This window comes from Symphalangus syndactylus, chromosome 15 (assembly GCF_028878055.3).
Source record: "Symphalangus syndactylus isolate Jambi chromosome 15, NHGRI_mSymSyn1-v2.1_pri, whole genome shotgun sequence".
NCBI classification, from domain to species: Eukaryota; Metazoa; Chordata; class Mammalia; order Primates; family Hylobatidae; genus Symphalangus; species Symphalangus syndactylus.
This window is the reverse complement of record NC_072437.2, coordinates 42,051,268-42,067,742: the sequence shown is the minus strand read 5'-3', so window position 1 is coordinate 42,067,742 and position 16,475 is coordinate 42,051,268. Positions and strand designations below refer to the sequence as shown.

Genomic DNA, 16,475 nt, shown 5'->3' with positions numbered 1-16,475 from the left:
ATGGAAATGAACAGCTCCTTCCTAAGTTTTAAATGAAAACATATGAAAGTACTCTACAAGAGTGCTAGTATTTATAAACAAGTAAAAAATTCAGTAGCAACTTAATACTAAGTAATATTTATAATTAAAATCATATTAATACTATGAATAATATAATTGTAAACCTAATGTTGGTAAGATTTAATCTCCATTCTTTGGGATCACATTGAAACATATTTGTCTTCTGATTCATTCAAAGCAACATGGCTTAAAACATTTTAAGTTCTAGGAAAACTAATTAGCTATTCATGGACTGAAATAAACAATATGTATTTTCAGTTACATTATAAGGGAATTTTATAATTTTTGAAATATCAGGCTAAAACATACTAATCAAATTATAAAGCCAAAAATCAGCATGGAGATTTAACTGGCCTTTGAAAGATTTACTTTCTTTATAATACCTGTTTGGTGTAAAGAGAAGAAACGTGAGCCTCTGCCAATTTGGCACCTTTCACGACTACTAAAAAGAAAAGAAAACAAACTTACCTAATGAATCAGAATAGCACATAGTCAACATACAAGAGACTACATAAAAATAGATCTTTGATTTAAATATATAAGTAAAAATAGTGACTTTTTGAGCAAAGTCACTATTTTGACAACTGAAATCTGATTTTGAAATTTTAAATATAAACGTAGACACGAATTGCAAGGCAAAGCATTTCTATGAAATAGTGTTACCATCAAGAAAATACACACAACTTCAGCCCCAATTAGAGGGGTATGGGGAAGAAAAGAAAGAACAGCATCCTTAAGTTACTCCACTGGCAGAAGACTATCGTGGTGGTGGAACAACAGCTTTTGATTGTGAGGACCCCAATATGGAAGAAAGTAATTTTTTAAATGTGATTTTTTAATATTATCACTATAATCTCAAGAGAGGCAGAAACACTTGCAATCGAAATGATGAATTTTAAAATATAAATATGTAATCTCCCACCCCCATTCTACAAAGAATGCATTTATTTCCTGGAAACTGCCATATCAACTTTCAATGATCATGTTCACTTGCAAAAGAAATCCACTTAAAAAAATCAGTATTGTTGCAAACGTCAAAGATTTTTATACAAGTATAGGAAGTACACACTTAAAATATCAGACTGGAACACTTACCAAACAGTGTTTTCCTAAAGTAGTATCTACAGTACATTTCTTTATTCATATATCTTCAAATGGTCAAGTTTTCTTTCATACATCCAAAATGTAATGTGATGTTTTCTTATTCACCAAATGTTAGCTCTACTTGCAGTCTGGTTCCAAACTAATCAGCCTGCTTTTAAATTTTAAGACATTTGTTGAAAATTTATAGGATCAAACCAAACTCAAGTGGTATAATTTTTAAACATTGGATTGTACATTATTGTAAGGGTACCAGTAATCATTATTATTAAGAATAAGTTAGTGATTATAGCTCCTTTTGTGATAATTGGGGGGAAGGGTAGATCGCCATCTGGAATGGTCTATTTTAATTTTTTTCTTTTCTTTCTTTTTTCTTTTCTTTTCTTTTTTTTTAAATCAAGGAACATTGTCTTGGCTTTGTTTTTTTTTGTTTTTTTTTTTTTTGTCATTGCTTTTCTCTTTTCTTTTTTTTTTTTTTTTTTTTAAAGAGACCATTCCACTTTATTATAACATCCGGATGCATAAGGACTCATGTAAAGCAGTCATACACCATTATCATTAAAACCCATATGGTAAAATACATACACAGTCCAACAAAAGGCTAATACATAGTAAAGCCTAAGCATACTACTATGTAATATTATAATACATAACTTGGAGATTTTAGAGCACTATGTTATCTATTCAGTTTTGAAAACATTCATTAAGATTTTAAATGCAAATTCATTCCTTATTTGGAATAAAACAAAGTCCTCTAAGTTATAACAAGTATTGGTCATAAGTTTTCAGACCTATTCATTAAATTACAAAGAACCCAAAGAATTCTGTGATGTCCCGTAGAAGTATGTAATAAAAACATTGCATATGTTTCTAGTGTGATGTTTTTAGCAATTGTTTACTGAAATAAAATGCAAACATCAATCTTTCAAAATACAAGATCAGAAGGTAGTTTTCTTCTTTTTTGTCTATTTGTGAAATCCATCTTCATCACATTTTACCAAAAATTGTTTTTACAAATATGTAAAAGTACATTAGATAATACTAATGAAACACAGGTAGAGTTCTAGCATATGTAGATCAATGATCAGTCAAATCATCTTCTCCAAGAACGAGATTCATTGTCCTCTTCTTCTTCATCATCATCTTGAAGTAATGAGTCATCCACCAAAGACTCTTCCTGAAACTTTAGGTTAAAATGTATTTAGGAATTTACCCAAAAAAAAGAAAAGAAAAAAAAGGTGACACTTTTAAATACTCATCTCTCTCAACAGAGTTGAATACAAAAGGATTTTTATAGCTAGAACATTCACAAAACAAAAGCAACATTTAACCACTCAATGGTTTCTCTATATGATCTATTCTATTGCTTGCATGAAACGCACTAAACAAATATCAAATAAAGCCTTTGTACATGCCATTTTTTCCTGCCTCTCTTTAGCAAATTACGCCACCTTCTATACCTTTAAAATATTGGTCAAACTTTTTTAAAAAAGAAAACAATAAGTTTTCTCTAATTTACCCTCCTAACCTTGAATACTAAAAGCAACCAATGACTTGTATAAAATTCTACCAAGATTTATATTTATTTTCTGCTGTATGCAACAAACATTTTCTATTATTGCATTCCTTTCTTTTCCCCATTCCCTTCATAAACACTTCTCAGACTGCTATTTCAAACTTTTCAAAATACCTAATACCAGGAGCTCTCCTGCTTTTCTCCCCATTCAATTCAAACTCATGGAAGGACAAAGGTATAATCTAAAATATAAAATGACAAATCATGTATATGAGTTTCAAAATATACATTTTTATTCTTGCATTTGACTATGGATATGTATAACAGCCTTGAAATGCTCTTCAAACAAAATGAAGTGCCATTATGAAGGTAAAACATGGAATTATTTAGTTTCCCCACCTTACCTTTATTTCTTAAACTTTTTCCTAAAGTTTATTTTGTGATTAAATAAGAGTTGCTTACTTTTAAGTTTTTGGTTTCAAAAGGCTCTAACACTTCACTGGCCCGTACCTCTTAGCCATCAGACTAACTGCTGTTACTCAAAGAAAAATGCACACTTTCATTTTTCCTGACGTTTATCCCTCCATCTAAAATACTGCTCAATTATATTCCCAGCTCCAGTTCTAGCTTATGAAAGCTGTTTTATTGCTTAGGGCCCAGTTCTACTGTCAATACCTCCTTTAAAATTTTCGGGATGGAAACAATCACTCCTTCCTCTGAGTTTCCAGAGCATGTTGTTCAAATCTTTATTCAGCATTATCAGTCTGCCTTTTATTGTAACTAGTTTCTTACGTGTCTGCCACCACCCCCCTTTTCAGATTATAAGCTCCTTGATGATAGATAGGGACCGTGTCTTATTCATTTTTGTGCCTATGACAGTATCTACCATATAACAGGCATTCATTCTAATGACTAAAATGATATATGAATTAAAATAAAGGAAAGCTGAAATGTTAATAAAGCAACTGAGAATAGATTATCCTAAAACTTAAAATATTACAAGATTTCCTGTGGATAAAAATCTAATGAATAATTATTGTCTCTAAGGGTAAATAAAAATTGAGTATATAAATATGATTTTCATATATTCTTTTTGAATTAGCAATCCACAGTTCTTCTCATTATCCAGAAAATTTAAAGCTGTTTGCATTTATCTGATATCCCCTGCCTGGACTATGGGTCAGGAACAGAAGTTTTATGTTAAAAATCACAGCCATAAAAATCACATTTTATATAAAAGCTATGAACGATTAAGGGTAAAAATAAGTGGAAAAAAAGTAACATACTTCTTCTTCATCAGGCTCAACTTCTTCTGTTTCAACAGCTGAAATATTAGTTACTGGTTTATTCCATGCCAGTTTTAGATCTTGCCCTTTGAAACGAGCTCCATGAACTGCAGCCTAAAACAATTAAAAATATTGGAATATAAGACATTAAAAATTTCTGAAGAAAAAAATAAATTTCATAGTGCCTAATATTAAAATTAAAGTAACTAAAGACAGCTGAAGATGGCTAGCTACTCATTTGCTTTTTGATATTTACTATTCAATTTACTATTATTATAATTTATACTTTACTTTTTATGGTTATTTACTCCTATAATCAGACTAGTAATTGCAAATTCCTTTAAAAAGAAAGTAAGAATAATTTCTCATAATAAAATATAGCTATTTCACTACTGGCCAACATTTGACTAAAAGAAATATGTCTACATGTTTATAACACAATGACAACTGCTATTTAAGATGACAATCCCAAGGTACTTCAAGATCCTAGTTTTAGTGTCTGAATCAATGTCTAAATTAGGATCAATATGCTAAATATATTTTATTTCATTTTAATTACTGTTCATTTACAAATGGTATACAGTAATTATTAATCTTCAATAATAATTTTGCAAGTGTAAAGTTTATTATTTTCAAATTACATCAAATGACCAACTACCATAAAATGTTTATTGTAAAACTAATAAAAAATATAAGTGTCTCAATGAAAGGAAAAAAAAAAACCCTCTGAACTTTTCTATTGAAAAACAGTTTTTCCTACCAAGCTTTTGTAACTGAATATAAAACATGAACTTATAAAATAGTCATGTCTAAGTACTTGCTATATTAAGTGGCTGGTTTGGAAACTGCATTCAAATTAGAGTAACATGAACTAAGGTAAATCAGTGTTAGCAACATATTGCCAATAACTTATACTCACACAAGATTTATAATGCAATCTCAAAGCACAGCATAATGTGAAATGTAGAAACAATTACATATTCAATGATATTTGACATAAGTTGTGTGGTATTAAAATCCCCAGGTATAAATTTTAAACCTGCACATATACATTTATGATAAATTTAAAAGATTTCATGCCTGTTCAAATGCTGCTCAGAGAATTTTTGTCACAATGTCATACAATTAGAATTTTTTTAAAAAGTACTTATATGTATTTTAGTTCCAGGACAACTTGCAATTTTTTGAAGCTATCACTATTACATAAAAATGTATCATATTCTATAAGGAATTCCAACTGTTTAATGCAAAACACCTACTCATAAAACTCATCCTTATGTTCAGCTAAAAAAATTCACCTAAAAAGCAAAAAAGTTACTGACATTTTCAAAAACAAGTTATTGACAAAAATTTCTGATGATCTAACTTTACACATCTCTACATTCAGCACACAGCTCCTCAAATCTGTAAGATGAGCCTACAACTTTCTAAAGTTTCAACTTTAATTACAAGATGATTTACAAACTTTTTATTAACACTGCTCCATTACAAACTTGAGAATTAGGCTGTGTAAATTTTTGAAAGAACTGAGTTTTTGTTTTGTGAAGATGTAAATTTACTCAGGAAAACTAAGAACTTCTGATGTTATAAGAAACATTCCATAATTACTTTCATTTTGATAAAACTATGTTTTTATATTAGAAAAGTTCAAGAAACCAATATTTCAGGTAATTGCAACATATAATCTTTAAAGTTTAAACAATTCCTTCTGCAACCCACCCATTTCATTTTTTACAAAGATTCAAAATTTCAGGCCACATAATGTAAAAAAGCACAGTCCATGATTATCCCTAGCCCTAAGAGATAACCACTATTCTGTGAGGAATTCGGAGTTAAATCCTATGTATATTTTCCTACACACATACTAAAAGAACTTCTGTATACAAATATGTATGATATGTATATGGAAACATACTAGTTTATAACTTCATGGTTAAATTATTAACCCAATTCTTTTCATAAATATCTCTCAATGTCCATACCAATAAATCTGTCACTTTTCTTGAATGGCCATATATATTATATATTTAGCATAATTAAAGCAATTTCTACAGATATGAACAATCTTGTGTATTTGTATATCTTGTGTCACTTTCTATTGGAAGTGAAATGTTTGACTTTTTTCACAATCTGGCCTGCTTGTATTTTCCTAATTGAATGAATTTTGGTGATATTTTGGGCAAAATATTTTCCCCAACTGGATTTTGATTTTATGATGCACCTTTTACTGGAGAGAAAGGGGTTGTTGTTGTTGTTCTTTTGTTTTTGTCATGAACGAGTTTTAAATTTTTCATGTACTGGAATTTACCAATGTTTTCCTTTATGAATATCGTGCCATACCTTAAAAAGCCCTCTCAATATTAAGATTATTTTTTAAAAAATCTAGGATTTTATTAAAAAAAAAAAGAATTTTGTAGCATGTATTAAATATTTTATGTATTAAAGAAATTCATCCAATTTACATTTATTTGGATATTTAAAAAAGACATAATGATGTCTTTTTTCCAAATAGCTAGTCAACTGTCCCAACATCATTTACTGAATAACTTGTTTTATTCCTTGATTTAAAACAACTCCTTTGTGATCCATTAAAATCCTCATAAAGTCAGGCACCACAGAACAATGTTTTGGTCAACAATGACTATATACAAAAGTGGTCCCCTAAGATTTTAATAAACCTGAAAAATTCCTATTGCTTAGTGACCTTATAACTATCATAATACATTACTCACATGGTGATACTGGTGTAAACAAACCGATTGTGCTGCCAGTCCAGTCATATAAAAGTATGGCACGCACAATTATGTACAGCATAATACTTGAATATGGTGGCAAACGACTGTTACTAGTTTACGTATTTACTATACTATACTCTTTATCATTATTTTAGAGTGTACTCTAATTTTTTTTAAGTTAATTATAAAACAGCCTCAGGAAGGTTCCTCTGGAGGTATTTCAGAAGGAATTGTTATCGTAGGCCACTGCCTATGATACACACATTGCCTATGACAGCTGTGTGTTACTGCCCCGCAAGACTTTCCAGTGGGACAAGACGTAAAGGTAGAAAACGGTGATACTGATGAATCTGACCATGTTTTGGCATAGGCTAATGTATGTGTTTGTGTCTTAATTTTTAATTGAAAGTTTAAAAAGTAAAACAAAAAAATGTTAAAAATAGACGAAGGCTTATTGAATAAGGATACAAAGAAAGAAAATATTCTTGTACAGCTGTGCAACGTGTCTGTTTTATGCTAAGTGGCATTAGAAGAGTCAAAAAGTTTTTAAAAATTGTAAAGTTTAAAAGTTATAGCAAACTAAGGTTAATTTACTATTAAAGAAAGATAAAATGTTTTTATAAACTTAGTATAGCCTAAGTGTACAGTGTTTATAAGGTCTAAAGTACAAGTTTATAAAATAGGATAGTAATGTCCTAGGACTTTACATTCACTCACTAACTCACCCAGAGCAATTTCCAGTCCTGCAAACGCCATTCATGGTAAGTACCCCATACAGGTATACCATGTTTTATCTTTTATACCCTATTTTTACTGTACTTTTTCTATGTTTAGATATGTTTACCTACACAAATACTTACCACTGTGTTACAAGTGCCTCAGTATTCAGTATAGTTAACACAATGCCACAGTTTCATGGCCTAAGATCAACAGGCTATATACCATATAGTGTAGGTGTGTAGTAGGTTATATCATTTATGTTTGTGTAAATACACTCTGTGATGTGTACATAACAATGAAATTGGCTAACAACACATTTTTCAGGTCATATCCCTCTTAAGTGGCACATGATTGTATAAACTTAGGTCTATTTCTGAACTGTATTGTATTGTATTATCTGCTTTGTACTGCTTTTTAACAGTACAAATAATTAATGTAAATAACTTTTTAAAGTATGCTATGGCAGTGCTTCAAGAGTTATGCATGTACTTTAAAATTTCATTAAAATATATTTTTAAAAGTGAACTGTATAGCCATTTATAAAATGTTAAGGAACACCATGTTTAAATGTGCTCTACAGGATGCCTACTTGGGCAAGGAGGTAGTGGTCAAAAAGGTGAAAGTGGAGATAAATGTAAAAATCCACAAAATATGAAAGGGGGGAAATAGTATCAGATGAAGTTAAATTTGTTTCCCAATGCAAATGTAGCTGATAATCTAGATTAAAAAGATAATTTTTGAAAAAAACTACCAAAGTACCAAACTAAAGCCAGCAAACAAATCATTTCTACAAAACAGCCTGTAAAAAGACACGTTTAATCATTAGATACTGATAGTTTCACAAATGAATTCTATTAAAATTTTAAAAAACATATTTCCAATGCAACTTAAATTATCTCAGAAAGCAAAGAATAATGGAAACTTTCCAATGACAGGTAACAGAGATACCTGACAAAAATATCCCTCCCAAAATTTACAAACCAATCTTACTTTTGAAAATCATTTTAAAAAGTAAAAAGAGAAAGAGAAAGAAAAAGAAGAGACTTTAGTGATTTTTAAAAATACAATACTATGGGATTTAAACCAGAAGAGAATGATTAGAAGCAGTACAATGAAATAAGGTGAAAAAGAAAAAAAATTCATTGTTATACAAACATCAAAAAGCATTATAAAAATCCATTTCTAGCCTGGGCATAGTGACAGAAACCTGTAATTCTAGCACTTTGTGAGGCTGAGACAGGCAGATTGGTTGAGCTCAGGAGCTCAAGACCAGTCTGGGCAACATGGTGAGACCCCATCTCTACAAAAAATAAAAAAATTAGCCAACTGTGGCAGCGTGTGCCTATAGTCCCAGCTACCTGGGGGACTGAGGTGGGAGGATCACCTGAGCTCAGGAAGTCAAGGCTGCAGTGAGCTGTGATCAGACCACTGCACTGTAGCCTGGTGACAGAATGAGAACCTGTCTCAAAAAAAAAAAAAAAAAGTCAATTTCTGATCAAAAATCTTAACAGCTCTCAATGAAACAGAGTCATTTGTATTCTACCTTAAGACAAAAAGCCAGCATCACACATAATAGTGAAAATACTAGAAGCATTTTCATTCTGCAAAAAAGTCAGTCACTATTATTACCAATGTTTTTAACATTTTTCTAAAGGTAAACAACGAAGTAACAGAAAGTAGTAAGCGTAGAAATGTGAGAGGTAAAACTATGTTTAACCAAAGATAAAAGAATCCCTGGTATCTCACGACAGCACAATTTGACATTCCACTTGGTGACTAAATATGTATTTTAATTATATTATGTTATACACAGAATTGCTTATAACTACATTAGGACATTCTTTGAGGGCATGAATTCCACTTCAAGTGTTCTACCTATTATCAAAGCATATTATTTAGTAAGTTAAAAAATTCATTTATATTAAAACTTAAAAGTGTATAATACTTATAAATCATTTAAATCTGAATTGATAAATTATTTTTAAAACTTACTGCTTCAGCTTCTGCTCTTGTCTTGAATGTAATTACTGCATGAAGTGAAGAATCATCAATCTGACAATCTTCAATTTCACCATATTGCTTTAAATTAAAAAAAAAGTATTTCCTCCAAATAAATATTTTGAAATATCCAAAAATCCTAATGGTATTAAAAAACATTAAAATACTAATAAATATAACCCAGAATACATAACAATTCATAATGGTTAACAGAAAAGTATGGTGAGTAATTTATTTTAGTACTTGATATTGTCAGATAAAAGGTGGTCCTATCTTCCAATCTTACTTAAAATTCATACTTTCCAGAATTAGTAAAACTTATACTCGATTGAACTATGCTTTAAATGAAGGAAATAATGGTCAAAGCCTGAGCTTTCTTGCTAACTAACTTTCCTCTTATACTCACCAAACCAATCCCAAGATAAACTCTTTTTTAAGCAACATACTGAATCCTCAGAATTTCTATGAGTTTTTGGTATCATTCCCAATAAATGGGGAAAGAAAGAAAAAGAAAGTTTAAGTAACTTCCCCAAAGTTAATTGTTAATTACTGGGATGAGATTCCAAGGTCTCTTGATTCAAGTTTAACACTCTAACTGACCATGGTTTTGCTTACTACACATTCTACTGTACTTTATAGTTGTTCAGAACATTTAAAAGCTAAACACATTGTATTATTCCTGTTTTTGGTTTGTTGGATTTTTTTCCCTCATGTGTGGGAGGATTTTTCTACAAACAGCAACCTTTATCCCACAAAATTCTAGTCCTTTATATATCATTACCAATACCTTCCTTATCTCCCCCAAAAATTATAACTGTAATCTCATTAACTCCACACATATCATAGAAATGTTCTGTAGAGCACAGTAAAGAGAATGTCCTAGAGCCACTAAGATTCTAGCTCTGCCAGTTATTAGTTGTGTAAACAAGTTACTTAACCTCATCATGCATCATTTTCTTCATCTCTAAAATGGGTGTAATAAAGGTATCTACCTCACAGGGTTATCCAAATAACTCATAATGAATTATTATAAGGCACTCAGAGGGCATACATGCCACAAAGTAAGTGTTCTATAGGTTTTCAGTTATAATTTTTATTACTATTACTACCGGTACTGGAAGATACAGCATTTTTGTTAATCACAATTTGTAATAGTTAATAGTCCTTTAATATTACAGATATTAAATAATGTAAATTTTTTTTCCTCTGACATCCACCATGTGTTCAAATCATAGGTTGAGAGAAAAGAAGCTAAACTTCAACTAAACCTGTGCTCTTAAGACTAATAATTTAAATGTGAACTTTGGAGTGAAATTTCAATGTTCAAATGCATGTCAGAATTTTCATTTAGAGGCTCTGAATACTTCTCAAGCCCAAAGCACCTTCGTCTCACCAAAACATAAATCACAACAAACTCACTTTGTCTGTTTGGATTATTTTAGCACATTCATTGTTAGTTTCCTGATTAGCTGCAAAACTATACACAACATACAAATTATCTGGATCTCCTTTCTCTTGTAGAAAGTGTGGAAGTGGGGTACACAGCAGGGAAAAGCTGGGCAAGATTTATTTCCAAGCTCCTTTCTAGTTCTCTTAATTCCTTTCTTTAACCCTTTAAATCCACCAAGAACAGACTACTCATTCTTAAATACTAATCATTTTGGTTATTTCTTAAACATAAACCATTTCTGTCAATATCTCCTTATGTCCTGACAAAATATCTGTAACTGCTGCAAGCCTCCAATATGATTTTTAAACACCTAAGTTTGAATTTTCAAAAGGTTAAACCATTTATGTACCTACCTACTAGCTTACCTACTCTTTAAGATCTAAACTACAGTTTTACTATCTATGAAACTTTCCTCTATTGTTCTTTTTTCCATCATATGCTGGCATGATACTTCTTTAAGTTACTAAAGTATTTATAGTGCTTAATAAATTATAATTTGATTATAAATTATGTCTGTAGTTTATTCTGTGTTAAACTGATACATGTAAAAGCCTTGAGGATAAAGAACTGATTATTTCCTTCATATCTCCAGAGCAACTACTATTAAATATAATGCTGAGGGTAAAACTGATGCTTAGTAATCAACCTTTGGGATACCACTAAGAATCACAGCATTTGAGATGGAAGGGCCATTCAGCAGGTATAATCTTCATTTTGAACATGAGCCTAATAAATCCCAGGAAGTCCAAGTTAAATAATGGATTAACAGAGGCTAGAATCCCATTCTCCCTTCTTGTAGGTCAATATATTACCATTATATGAAGTCTTTTTCATTACACCCTGACACTGACTGAGGCAATTTCAAGATCATAGGTCAAAATTTTATCTTGTTTCAATACTGGGTCAGCTAGATCAAGAATACATTTTTAACAAACACAAACCTTATTTTAATTTTTAAAAATCTGGATGGCCCATGTAGTATGTTAACTTTTTCTTCAAAAGTAAATATCAAATCAAACTAAACTACAAGACTTCCTCTCTGAAACAATAAAGTTTATATTGTTCATTTCACAATATTTCATGGCCTACTAAGTGTAAGAATAGTCTATTCTAGATAATTACACAAATCCTACAGTCTGTTTTTAAATTAACAAAAAAATTAAAGATTAAACTCTTTGTTCAGATTAACGAGTCGAAACTACTTATGTCCTTTTCATAACTTCCTCTTTAATTATGTCTACTATCCCCAATGATGATTATCAGTATTTGTTTTGTTGAGCAGTAAGAAAGTACCGCAAAATGAGGAAGAAGATCTTCTCTATCGCTCTCTGTAAATGCAGAAATCTCCAATGCCCTGGGACGGTGATCCACCACAGCATGACCAGGCACACCTCGCCCTCGCCCTCGCCCCCTGCCTCGGCCATGAACTGCACCTCGACCTCTTGAATGAATTCCTCTGCCCCGACCAGATGAAAGAATCCCTCGTTTGGCAGCCTAGAAGAGATTAGACACACAGGTTAAACAATGTTGCGGTTACTAACACAAGCCAAGCATTACACTCTGGCAGATGAATAAAACTTTAATGCAATTTGACAATGTATTCAAATGCCCTATAAAAGGATCACATAATTTAAATTGGGGTTTTAGTTTAGTGAAAGAAAATGTAGGTGGCTAGTAAACTGAAACAAAAAAATAACACTGAGGTCTTGGAATTACTAAATGTGCCTTTTTCTAAGTTCTTGCTCTCTAAGATATCAGGATATATCACAAAAAGATCAGCAACTCCTGATTTCCAAGTATACAGTGTTAAATGTTACTTCAGAAGTCAGGCTCATAAACAGATAATACCTACATTCACAATAAATACATTTTTTCCAGTTACGATTTTCTATTTGTTTGCCAGTTGACTTCAATAGGTGCAGTTATCTCAAATCATTTTAATTACTTATCACTATCATCATTATAGAACCAATGTAACACATTGATATTCTACCACATTATTCTGTATGATGAGAGCACACCACTCCTTCATTCCACAAATACTTAATGTGCACTTTCTGTGTGCAAGTCTTTACCCTCATGAAACTCAAGTCGTTAAGTGTAAAGAAGCATTAAACAACTAAGTTATGGCTGGGCATGGTGGCTCACGCCTGTAATCCCAAAACTTTAGGAGGCCGAGGCAGGCAGATCAACTGAGGCCAAAAGTTCAAGACCAGCCTGACCAACATGGGAAAACCTCGTCTCTACTAAAAATACTGAAAGTTAGCCAGGCATAGTGCCTGTAGTCCCAGCTACTCGGGAGGCTGAGGCAGGAAAATCACTTGAACCTGGGAGACGGAGGTTGCAGTGAGCCGAGACTGCGCCACTACACTCCAGCCTGGGCAACAGAGCAAGATTCCATCTCAAAAAACAAGAACTACTAAGTTATTTAACTATATTAATGAGAAGTGACTCAAAATGTGAAGAAATGCTTTAAGATTTGAAAAGAACTTCAAAGATTTGCAGTGAATAACCCACTAGAATGTATGTTTCCTGAAGATTTTTTTTTCCATTTTATTCTCTGCTTTATTCCCAGCAGTAGCTGGTGGATTGTATTTAATACTTGTTCAATGAATCAAAGGAGGAGCAAAGAAAAAGGCAAGAATGAGGTAGGGGTTACGGCATGAAAAAAGGCACCAACGCTGAAAGAAATGTAATTTCCCAAAGAATGAATATAATCCAGTGTAGCTGGATGGAGAGATAAGCCTGGAGAAAGGCAGAGTCAGATTACACATAACTTTAAGGATCATGTTAAGGATTTTGAGTTTTATCCCAAGAGCTATGAAAATAAATTAAAAGATTTTAAGCAGTAAAAGAGTGATGTAACCAAATCAGTGGTGAAGAGGATATTCTGGCTAGAGTTTTAAGAACAGAGTAGAAGGAAGAAAAGAAGCTGGGAAACCATTCAGTATGCCACTACAAGAGACCTGAAGAAGGAACTCTGGACTACAGTAGTGGCAATGGAGATAGAAGTAAACGCATTTAAGATACATTTAGGAGTAACATATATAAAATTTGATAATTAATTAGATACAGATGCTGAAGCAAAGGGAGAAATCAATTAAGACTGCCAGATTTCTGGTTTGTATAACTGTACAGATGGGGTGTAGGAGCAAGATAAGCAAAATTTTGAAGATGTTGAGTCTTAGATGTGAGACACCCAAATGGAAGTGTAAAGCAGGCACAGCTGCCAAATCTCTGCTAGTACAGGTATTTCAGTTTCTTCATCTCAAGACGGTTAATCTTAACATTAGCTAAAATAATCATCTAATATCCAAATAATAATGCTAAGTGAAATAAGCCAGGCAAAGAAATACAAATACTGTATGATCTCACTTATACATGGAATCTAAAACAATCAAACTCATAGAAGCAGATAGCAGAATGGTGGTTACCAGGGGCTGTGGGGACAGGAAGAATGGAGAGATGTTGGTCAAAGTGTACAATGTTTCAATCAGACAGGAAGAGTAAGTTCTAGAGATCTATTGTACAGCACTGGTTGGTGACCACAGTGAATAATAATTATTGTATACTTGAAAACTGCTGAAAGAGCAGAGTTTAAATGTTGATTTTTCATCAAAAAATCACAAGTATGTGGGGTGATGGACATGTTAGCTTGACGTAATCACTTCACAACTTATACATATATCAAAACATTTCGGATTATCATATATATAATTCTTCATTTGTCAATATAACAAAATAATACGTAATAATAAATTTTAAAGGTCAAGGATTAATATTAGTAATGGAACAGTATATACGAAAGTATGCTCTGAGGAATATTAATGCCTCAAAATGCTCCTTGAAAAGGAGGGTCCCTGGACAAATAAACTTGAGTAACACTGAATATTTAATATGTATTTTTAGAGATTCAGAAATTAAAAGCCTCTAAGAAACCTCACAGTAAAAACGCATATCCAATACAACCTGTTCTAAGGTTATATTATTTAGCCTAAGAACCTTTTTTCACTAGCTTTCTATTAACAACTAATGGAATTACTGTGGTGAATGAACACATTCTGGGAAGTACTGCATTACTGCATAAAACTAATATTCACTGAAAACTAAACATAAGCCATGATAAAGGAAAAACAGAAAATGTCATTCAGTGTTTAGCTATGTCATAATAAAAAAGCAAAACACAGAATAATAAGGAATTTTGTTAATGCTATTATTTATTTAAATTATGGGCCAGAATTTTGAAAATGATATTTTGTTTCAAAGATTCCACCAACACTGGCATAAAATCGCTACAATGGGAAAAACACAATTTCTCTATTAACATAAAAGAAATATTTTTCAAACTTTTTTTCCCCTCCAAAAAAATATTGGGCAGGACACACATGCAACCACATCAAGTTTCCAGAGAATGCAAAGGTATGAACATTTAGGACAACATCCTATGGCTTCCTATGACTTTCAGAGAAGACAGAGCTTTCAGGCAAGTCTGGTAGCTACTAAATGTTAAGTCTTTAATACCTGGATGGCAGTATTCAAAACAGATTTCTACAGTGTCAAAAAAACGATCAAGTTGCCAACAAATTCAGAAAAAAGCATTAATCTCAGCTAAAGCTAAATAATCTAAAGTATAAAAATCTTAAATTCCTGTATCAAACCACAATACAGACATGTGCCAACTATATTAATGACGTTAATGTCTATTTCAAAATACAGTTCCAATCTTTGAACCTCTTTTTGCTATTCAAAAATTCTCTCTCATATAACAGGAATCAATTTCACTAGGAGTTGTTTCGTATATAAATAACCATCTAACTAAATTACAAAAGCAGTTTCTCTTTTCTAAACATCCACAGCACCATCTATAGGCAAAACTCAAGTAAACATATTCTTCAAAATAGTTCTCAATATACTTCTCCAACTAAAACTCTCATACAGCAACTCAATTTATATGCAAAGAATATATCCATTAGAATACCTGAAAAGTCTTTATTATAAGTTTTCTATTCCAGGGAGGACAGACCAAAAATAGGAAAGAAATAAAATTCATTAGAAATGGAAGAACTTGGGGATATAGGCAGAATTACTGCCACTCCTCATTAAATAAGATTTTATCTAGTACCTCTGAAAAATTTGTTGACCTCTTCCCTCTTTCCTATATTAACATCTCAATATGTATGCCAGGAATTACCAACAATTACTAATTGAGAATGAAGGGAAGGGAATATATTTTTAAATTGACCACTACAACTACATTTGCTTCTTTTAAGCCTACTGTGTAGTTGTGATTAAACATACTTCCAGCTGTAATTCTGTATACTTTCTCCTAAGTTCAGTGACTTCTTCTCCAGCCTGCATCTTCTTATATAAATCCAGTTCTGTGTCAAGTAATTCCTTCTGCATCTAAAAAATAGCAATTAATATATTAGGTGACAGTAATTATTATCCTGTATTGATACAAACCTTTTTAAAATAACTTTTACACAGTCCCATTTAATCCATATATTTCTATTTCCAGTATAATCACTCTAATCCAAGCCAAAATACTCCACACCTCCACAATACTGCAACAGCTTCCTAACTTGTTGCTACTTTCACTGATTTTCCTA

General features: G+C 31.7%; 1 protein-coding gene across 47 annotated transcripts in view; it reads right to left on the bottom strand.

The window, feature by feature from the left end:
* Positions 1–16,475, bottom strand: part of RBM26 (RNA binding motif protein 26) — an 87,424-nt gene that overhangs the window by 6,535 nt on the left and 64,414 nt on the right. For 27 of the 47 annotated variants that reach the window (XM_055245183.2, XM_055245184.2, XM_055245191.2 and 24 more), the window contains 5 exons: positions 16,165–16,269; positions 12,160–12,360; positions 9,411–9,497; positions 3,964–4,077; positions 1,578–2,344 (listed from right to left, as the gene is read on the bottom strand). In XM_055245183.2, coding sequence (XP_055101158.1) covers positions 2,255–2,344; positions 3,964–4,077; positions 9,411–9,497; positions 12,160–12,360; positions 16,165–16,269 — 597 coding nt within the window. In that variant the 3' untranslated portion in view covers positions 1,578–2,254. Of the gene's footprint in view, positions 1–1,577; positions 2,345–2,367; positions 2,920–3,963; positions 4,078–9,410; positions 9,498–12,159; positions 12,361–16,164; positions 16,270–16,475 lie in introns of those variants that run through there. The other 20 variants (XM_063618713.1, XM_063618716.1, XM_063618717.1 and 17 more) reach the window with 6 other exon arrangements.